At 40.1% G+C, this 9470-nt stretch overlaps 1 protein-coding gene across 1 annotated transcript; it reads left to right on the top strand.

Moving 5' to 3' along the window:
* The first annotated feature begins 1603 nt into the window (after nt 1-1603).
* LOC120293356 lies at nt 1604-2876 on the top strand. The gene is made up of 3 exons (XM_039312485.1): nt 1604-1729; nt 1840-2166; nt 2459-2876. Exons 2-3 carry the CDS (start codon nt 1986-1988, stop codon nt 2605-2607), a joined length of 330 nt encoding a protein of 109 aa, XP_039168419.1. The 5' UTR covers nt 1604-1729; nt 1840-1985; the 3' UTR covers nt 2608-2876.
* The last annotated feature ends 6594 nt before the right edge of the window (nt 2877-9470 follow it).

Raw genomic sequence — 9470 nt, 5'->3', positions numbered from 1 at the left:
TCTTGCGTTGTGCGTTACTTCTGATCGCTTGTTTTCACAACAATTGACCGATGATTAATTGAAAGGCCCACAATCAATTTAATGCAGGTGGAAATTGCCTTAACAGTCGGTCTAGCGAGGAAGAGAGACCTTGGAGAGTCTGTCTAGCGATGTGAGATGTTGGGCTGCTGCAACGACAACGTAGTTCAAGTTGGCAATTGACGGTGGTTGATGTGCACAGTTTGTGGGTGTACTTTAACGACCCGAGGAGGTTCAAGTAAAGATATGTTGATGTAGAAGGATCCAAGGATTAAGGGAGAGCTTATCTCTAAACCGCCGGAGCTCACACACGTGCTAGATGTAGATTGGGTGTGATTTGGAACAATAATTAACTTAGTCCGATTAGAACTTATAACTTACGTTTTCTTGAAAATTTTGAGTAAATGCGCTTTGATCTGATTACGAAGATACCGGATTTTCATTGTGCGTCCCACCAAAAAGGAAAAACCCTTCGCAATTTCAGGACCACATGAATGAATGGAACCTTATCTGGCTTTCTACAAACTACCAGTCTACCGCCTTGGATTTCCACGTTTCACAAAGGGAAGACTTTTGCAACTTTTCCAACACGGGCAATTCGAATGCGACGTTTCGCGCAGTCTGCGTTCTCATCATGTAGGCCCACGAATCAACTCGTAACTTGAACTTAGCGCAAAAGTTTCATGCCCTTTTTCCAATTTCTACTTCTTGTTTTCTTTTCTTTTTTTTTGGGTGGTCAACGTTGACGCAACAACTACTTTGGTTGGCTCCTCCTACGCTCCTTCCCTACGTATGCTCAAGCCGTGAATGTGATGGCACGTTTTGTTTTAGTCGCCCAACATGGACCGACCCATTTTAATAAAAATCAATAATACAACCAAAAATTGATTGATTACACAGATTCCGAATTCAGATTGCAAGAGGCGCCCGCTGTCACCTTATAGTAGAAACCTTATTCGATGTACATGGATGTGATAACAATCGTCGATACATAGAGATCAGTTGGGTTGGCAGTTCAAATGCACCACGTTAAAAAATTGATGCCACAATTCGATATTCTTACGAGCCATGTCGATCCGACAAAGGGCAGATGGGTCCAAATCCTATGCTTCCCGAAAGTTAGATGTAACCATGTAAACATCAATTGCCATTTTATTTTCTGAGAACGACCATTGACGGCCAAGTTCGGTCTTACTCCACTTAAAACCAATTTTTCTTGCTTTGGAACCCGTAAAGCACACGGTCAATCCTCGGTCAACAAACGAAATTACCCAAAAGTTTCGTTTTCTTCTTGCCGTCATCGACACGAGCGACAAACTCAATTTCTTAATTTTCCACAATTGACTCGGTAAGCAGAAAATAAATACTGAATTACGAATTATCGCTGACGTAATCGCGAGGAAGGCTTCTCAACCCGTCCCCCGCCACCGAAACGTCAGCGTCATGGCCTCAAAGACGTGTTTCAGTTACCCGCGACCAATGCAAATGGACGAGCTAAGCACACGCCCGTCTATAAATGGCCATGTTCGCCTCGTGCATTCTTAGATCTTGCGGCACCAAACGCTACATTAAAGGACACAAACCAATCCTCCTCGATTCTCTCTATTCACCAAACAATACCCTACTTTGATTGGCAAACTTCAATGGCTTCTTCCTCAAGCAAAATGACTTTGGTTCTCCTCCTCTTCCCTCTTCCTCCATGCAACATTAGGTAAAGAAAGATATCCCATAATTATGTTTTGGCTTTCGAAACCCTTGATTGTTTCTCTCATGTTCTTTCGTTGCTCGCGTTGATCCTGTCGAGACTGGAATTCTTTGCAGCTGAGATTGTGTGCGAGGAGTTGCCGAAGGATCTGTGCGCGTTCTCGATCGCGTCTTCGGGGAAGAGATGCTCGCTGGAGACATACGCGAACCAGAGTGGTGGGGTCGAGTACCAGTGCCGGACGTCGGAGGTCATAGTGGAGAGGATGGGCGGGTACATTGAGACTGATGAATGCGTGCGCGCCTGTGGGGTCGATAGGGATGCCGTCGGCATCTCCTCGGACGCGCTCCTCGAGCCACAGTTCACCGCCAAGCTTTGCTCCCCGGCGTGTTACCGTAGATGCCCCAACATCATCGACCTCTACTACAATTTGGCTGCCGGAGAAGGTATGAACATGTGATTCACCATCAACGTCAGAGGCATAAAAGGCCATAGAAAGAGTTTGTGCTTAGTTCCTTTCGCTTTCGCCGCGGAAAAATTGAAACATTCCTTATTCGATCCTTCTGTTTGACCCAAGGAATTTTCTTTTGGGTACTCAATCGTGGTATTTGACCAAATTCAATCTTTTTTTTTTTTTTTTTTTGTGAAGATTTTCCTTTTGTGAAGAAGTTACCGTTCACAAATTTAATAAAATAGAAGGGTCAACTTATGTTTTCTTGCATCGAAATGATTTTGCAGGAGTGTTTTTGCCGGACCTGTGCGAGATGCAATGGACCAATCCGCACCGTGCGATGATCGTGCTGATGAGCTCGGGTGCAGCTGCCAGTCCGGCGGGTAGCGAGTCCTCGGACATCACGGCCGTTGCTCCGGCTATGTCGCCCATGTAATCTATCGATGTAATTAAGCCAGTCTTCACTTTGTTGGTGGGTGATATTATTCGTTGTCTTTGGTTGTTTCTATCTTAGATGGAGAAGAGGAATTATTAGCCAAGTAGAGAAGGAAGAGAGGTGTCTAGTCTAAATTCTTTGTATTTGGGTGGGGCTTGAGTATCATTTTCAGTTATTTTTATCTCCCCTATATATATATTTTTTTTCTGTTATGATTATAAAATGGACAAATAAATAAAGACTTGCCACGCGCGAGACTTCCCAGTGAATAAGGGAAATGAGATTGGTTGTGATGTTGTGGCAATGGCAAACGAGGCATGTTTAAGAGTGCTGAACATCCCAAGCGCCAAAACTTGAAACGGATTTATATTTAAGTATTAAAACTTCCAAAAGTACACTTAAGTATTAAAATCGGAGAAGAAATGGACATTTAAGTGTTAAATCACGAGAATTTTCGGTCAAAATGTCGACATGACATTTTTTGTAAATTTTTACCGAGATGGTAATTATTTTAAAAAAATTATCTACATGGCTAACTTGTCAAAAATGACGTTGTTTTGCCCGCAAAATGATTTTTAATATAAATATTAATTAAATTAAATTAAAAAACTAAATCATAAAAAGGATTGTAGTAAAGCGGCAAGAGCTTGCCGCAATTGCTGCCACCCACCATCACTAGAAAAGGCTAGTGACGGTGGGGCGAGGATGGCAAGGTCATTGAGGTGACAACAACAAGGGCTGCTTTGTGGTAAGCCCTTTTTTTTAATTTAATTTAATTATTATTTATATTAAAATTAATTTTGAGGCAACGACGTCATTTTGCATATTCATTGTTAAGTAGGCAACTCCGGTGAGCCACATAGACCACATTTATTCTTAAAATAATGCTAGGTCGGATTTTTGGTTACCCTTGTTGGAGTTGGCACTTAAGTGTCCTAATTTAAAAAAAATGTTATTAAGTGCCACTTAAGTGTATCTTTCGTAAGTTTTGGTACTTAAGTGTTCTCATTGTGATGTACTTTTGTGGCATGTCTAGAGCAAGTTAGTCAAAATTGAAAATTGGGTTGCCTAGAAGTTTGCAAGAGATGTGTATATTGATTCCTAGTTTCCTAACATCATAAGTTACATGAATTATCATCTCAACTTTACGGAAGATATCAAGATCTATGGCCCTCCCCAAATATTATGATTGAGGTGGAATTAGATAGATTTATTTGGAATTCGAGTGATTTTAGTCGCTCTTGCGATGGAAGCTAAGAGCTCACGGTCATGCTGCAGCACAAAGTCGATGAAAGTTCAACTTAAGATTGCTCAAACCATGAACAATTTGGAAATGGATTATTATGCTGTATAAATTGCCCAAAACTAGGAAAGTTACTAGAAAAATCATAAATCTATTGCATTTGTGCCAACTCATTTATAAATATTTCAATTATGCTAATTGAGTCATAAACTTTTATCACATTTTGCTAATTGAGTTCATCAGACTAATTTTGACTAAAAAACATTGAAGTGGACACTTGCCGACCTATGTAGTACAGTTGACACACGTGGGCTTTGTTAATAATATTTTAATATTTTAAATTTTTGTGCTTTTCTTTAATTACTCTCTTATTGATTGAGGGCTAAAAAGGGTTGTTGGCCATAGGTGAGGGCCGAGACGCCTTAGCCGGCACTAGGCGCAAGCGATGCATTCCTCATTGGCTTTGGGTGATGGTTGCCATGCCCTCGCCGGCCATAGCACTCATGGGCCCTCGCCGGGCATGATGGCCCTGCCTAATGCCCTCATCAGCCACAACAAGGGTGTCCAACCCTTACCAAATCTAAGTAGTGAGGGCATTGTTGCCATTAACCCAGATTTAGTGAGGGCTACAACTCCTTGCCAGATTTGGGCCAAGTGAGGGTGTTGCCCAGTTGATGAGGGTATTGCAATTTTTGCCTTAATCTGGCAAGGGTCAGGGACACCCTTAATCATGGTCGGCAAAGGCATCCCAATGAGGCTCGAGCATCGGCCCTCAATAGAAAAAAAGAAAAAAAAAAAGAAAAAAAAATATATAATATATTATTAAAAATGTCAATGTTAGCGCTTGAGTATGATGACTTGCATTCACTTTAACGGTTTTCAATCAAAATTGACTAGATGAATTCAGTTGATAAAATGTAAAAATATTTATAATTCAATAGGCAAAATTTAAATATTTAAGATTGAATCTACATAATTACAATAAGTTTAAAGCTTTTAGTACTTTTGCCCTCTAAATAAATTACTTGCAACACAATCCATTCTCATCACCATCGATATGGGCAATTTTAATTCAAAAGAGCGACCAACTTTGGTTAATAGTGATTATCGCGGGTTCTCTAACAGATGGTTAAACGGGATGTATATCTATCTATAATTAATCCTGGGAAATTACTAATTGATAAAAACAGAAATTCTACAATGGATCTAGTATATATTTGGGAAAATGACACAATAAATTTCATAACTTTTGACGGTTATTTAGGTGCCATTACCCATTTTTTAATCACTTGAGTGTTATTTTATGTATGTTGTTCACTTGAGCATCATGAGTTTTTTTTTTTCCTTTCAATTATTTGAGTACTATATAAACTTTCAATCGCTCACTTGAATGCCATAATTTTTTAAAAACATTCTCCACAAATGTTATGCCATAGCAAATTTTCAACACTTGGATAAACCTTTTAAAAAAGTTATGGCAGTTACGTGATCAACTGAATATTGTGACAATTAAATGAACATTTTTGAGAAGTCATGGCACTAAAGTGGCCAAATAAAAATTATGGCACTTAAATAAGTGGTCTATGAAAGTTATGACACTTTTTGGTGTTCTTATTTCCCATTTAGGAAATACCATGAACACTTCATCACATTTGACTTGTTCTCCTCCTGTCAAAATCTCTGTCTTGGTCTTCTATGAACTCGTAGAGACCACCGATATCATCACTTCATCTATCTACTACACAAACATTTGCATTTTATTACAGTGGATATTATTCCCAAGATAGTTTTTGAAATCACCAAATTTCCATAGGGATGTTTTCCAACACTTCCGTGAGATGAAAACTCCTTGTTCATTTTGGTTGATCTCTATGCAAGGAGGTGATGCATCAACCCAAGTCCGTTGTCCCAAACGTCTTTATCATCATGTCATATTTGAATTCTCAGGCTATGTTCTCATTGTTATTTGTATATATGAAATTATCCACATATAGAGACATAATAAGTGTGTCAAAATTACCTTGAGTCTTAATGTAGAGTATTGGCTCGCTCATGCTCTTTCTCACTCATGTTTGATGAAGTATCCGCTAATTCTGCTATACCGCACTAGCAGTGCTTGTTTGCCAATAAAGTCCTAAACGCTGCCATCAAAATTTCCTTTGGTCCCCAAAAAAAAAAAAAACTCTTTATTTGGGTTTCTGGCAGGAGAAAGTGCATTACGTGTATCTTTACACAACCAGATCCAAAAAGCCTGTGTTAATTACAAGGCCCAGCTGGAAGACTATGCTTTCTTGTTGGGCTTTGGCCAATCAACATTACTAACCTGTAAATTCAGCAGTCAGCCATCCTCCATTAGCTGGTTGACCTCTTAAAGAGGTCATCCTTCTCCGGTCAAAGACTAACTCAGGTTTGGATAGTTCACTTTCCGGGTACATGTTTTTTCTCCTTCTATTTCGAACTGGTTTGAGGGTTTCAAGCTGGAGTTTCGATTTGTAGAGCACTTGATCACTTTTAAGTCCTTTGTGATTTCTGCAAACTACAGTCACCGATCACTAAAGCCATTCAAGGTTGTGAGTTTGAGCCTACGACTCAGCTTTCAGCCCTTTCCTCGTTTCCCGGTGAACCTCGCATTGATGCACATAAAAAAGGTCAAATTATGTGGTGATTAGATATATATATATATATATATATATATATATATCAATAAATATATTTTCTTTATGTAACACTACCGAGTATGTCTTAGTTAAATAGTGCACTCGGCTAAAAATAATTGATGGTGCAATTCGATATTCTTACAAGCCATGTCGATCCGACAAAGGGCAGATGGGACCAAATCCTATGCTTCCCCGAAAGTTAGATGCAACCATGTAAACATCAATTGTCATTTTATTTTCTGAGACGACCATTGACGGCCAAGTTCGGTCTTACTCCACTTAAAACCAATTTTTCTTGCTTTGGCACCCGTAAAGCACACGGTCAATCCTCGGTCAACAAACGAAGTTACCCAAAATTGTCGTTTTCTTCTTGCCGTCATCGACAGCGACAAACTCAATTTCTTAATTTTCCACAATTGACTCGGTAAGCAGAAATTAAATACTGAATTACGAATTATCGTTGACGTAATCGCCAGGAAGGCCTCTCCAACCCGTCCCTCCGCCACCGAAACGTCAGCGTTTTGGCGTCAAGGACGCGTTTCGGTTACCGGCGACCAGTGCAAATGGATGACCTAAGCACACGTCCGTCTATAAATGGCCATGTTCGCCTCGTAAGTTCTTAGATCTTGCGGCACCAAACGGTACATTCAAGGACACAAAGCCGATCCTCCTCGATTCTCTCTATTCACCAAACAATACCCTACTTTTTTTTTTGGTCGAAAACATAACATATATTATATGCTTAGTGTTGAAGCTACACTAGAAAGTATTTCGAATACAAAAGATCTCGTAAAAAGGAGGAGGATGTTGCACCAATTAGGGGAAAGCAGAGAGGCCCGATGGGCCTTAGTGGCCTGGTCCGCAACAGAATTTGCTGCCCTACTGCAATGAACTATTCGGAGATTAGGGCACCGAAGCTTCAACTCCATTATCTCGTGAAAGATGGATCTGTGCTCCCATGGCATTAGGGCAGGATGGTTGATGGCGTCTACAAGAGTCAAGCAATCGGATTCCACTTCAAGATTATTTAATCCTGCGCCCTCTCTGGGCAGCTATGAGTTTGATTAAGGCAAAGGCCTCCTCGGCTTGCAATGCCAAGGATGCGGGCAGTCGCGCAAAGCCATCAGCAGGCGTCGGAGGAGTCTGCGTACACCTGAAGCCACGAAGTATCGTTGCAATGGGATAGGTAAGCCGCATCTATGTTGACTTTTAGAAATCCTTTGTACGGTAGATGCCATCAGTTCATATCACTTTGATTTAACCCACGCCGTTCGTCATCTTATTGAAGCACCAAGCTAGGATCGGCGTCTACTTGTGCTGATTGCACAACCTGCTCAATGTTGGGGCCAGCGGAAACAAGTTGTTTCGAGCTTTCAGTTTGCCCGGAGAATAGACGTAAGCTGTTTCAAGATGCAGTAAGCATTTTGTTCTCATTAACAACAACCAGCCGGCTTTCTATTGATGCACACAGCCAGAATAATGCTTGAGATCGATTTTTAGTGCAACCACACATTTAAAGTCCATGGACATAACAAGAATAGATGTTCTAGTGTCTCGGTACCTGATTTGTACCTCTGACAAATAGGGTTTGATATGATGTGTGCGTTTGTATAGATTTTCTCTAGTCGGCGGTGCATTGTTGCAAATTGACCGCAGGGAATGATCTTAATTTAGGCATAGTGTGGCACTTGAAATACCTAAGGTCGCCACATGTGCACAATCGCTATACTTAATGAACGCTAGTCACATCTCTTAGCGAAGCATTGAAGTTCATAGGCTTTATATATATATAGGCGGTCTAGCGCAACTTATTAGCGGAAGCATAATTGAAATATCATCATCTCTCCCTCCCAAGTCATAGCATAGATCCATCCTTTTTTCTATTTTCTGAAAGCCCCATTACTTTGCCTATATGAGCAGCAGCCTTACTTATCATGGTTTCGGTGCATCTTTCCAATGGCAAACCATAAACTTGGACCCAGAACTCGCGAGGTGTTAAAGTCGTAGCAATGCGGGCGTATTCGCTATCCGGGGCTTTAAGATGACCAAATGATTGGCGAATAACCAAGGTCCATTCTCTAGAACTCTCTATTTTACCTCCTCATATTTAAATTTTACTATATATAGATCGGAGTCACCTTGAGAGATTTCCATGAGTTCAGTTCGCCGGGCCTGTTTCATAGTATTACGAAATGTGAAAAGTTGGCGAAGGATTATTGAGAATCTTACCAACCAAAACTAGCCGACATTCCTCAATTTTGTTGGCCGGAGTTGCCTGCGTCCCGGACCTCAAGCTTGCTTGTTCCGACCTGAGTGACCCATTCGGTGCACAAGGCCCAGGGCGACTTCATCATCGGCGGTCAAGCGATTCATGTTGAAGTGGAGACCAAGCAAATTATGGGGAAAACCCTTAGCAAACAAGATCAGCTGACTGAATTAAAAAGAAAACATATTGTCACACCCTTTCTTGACAGACGATATAAGAAAAGAAAAGTGGGAAGAAATGGTTAGTAGTGTTATAATTATGGTTAATGGATCAACGAAAGCCAATAAATTAAGATATGTCTTTTCTGTTCACGAATCTATTGAATTCATGAATTTCCTAAACTTTTATGTTCACATATCTATTAAATTCATGAATTTCCTAGATTTATGTATCCTTTAGTTCATGTATCTATTGAGTTCATGAATCTCTTGAATTCATGTGTCTTTGGATTCATGAATCTCTTAGATTTACGTATCTCTTTATTCATAAATTTCGTGAATACATGCATCTATTTAATTCATGTATCTCTTTTGTACATGAACTAAAAAATTCTATAAATAGATAGGAAAATAAAGTTTCATTACAGTTTTTGGTTTTTCCGACTTGATTCCAAAAGAGCTTTGATATACTTTTCTACTCTTCTGATTTTTCTGGGTGTGTTGGTTTAATTGAACGGTTCAACTGAGTGCAATTTGCA

Source organism: Eucalyptus grandis, chromosome 5 (assembly GCF_016545825.1).
Source record: "Eucalyptus grandis isolate ANBG69807.140 chromosome 5, ASM1654582v1, whole genome shotgun sequence".
NCBI lineage: Eukaryota > Viridiplantae > Streptophyta > Magnoliopsida > Myrtales > Myrtaceae > Eucalyptus > Eucalyptus grandis.
The sequence above is the reverse complement of the archived record's forward strand: the minus strand, read 5'-3'. Positions and strand labels throughout refer to the sequence as shown.

Excerpts from the sequence above, each read along its gene's own strand:
- LOC120293356 (XM_039312485.1), top strand. The coding sequence starts at position 1,986 with ATGGGCGGGTACATTGAGACTGATGAATGCGTGCGCGCCTGTGGGGTC. Across the intron at positions 2,167-2,458 it reads CAATTTGGCTGCCGGAGAAG|GAGTGTTTTTGCCGGACCTG; the intron begins GTATGAACATGT and ends ATGATTTTGCAG.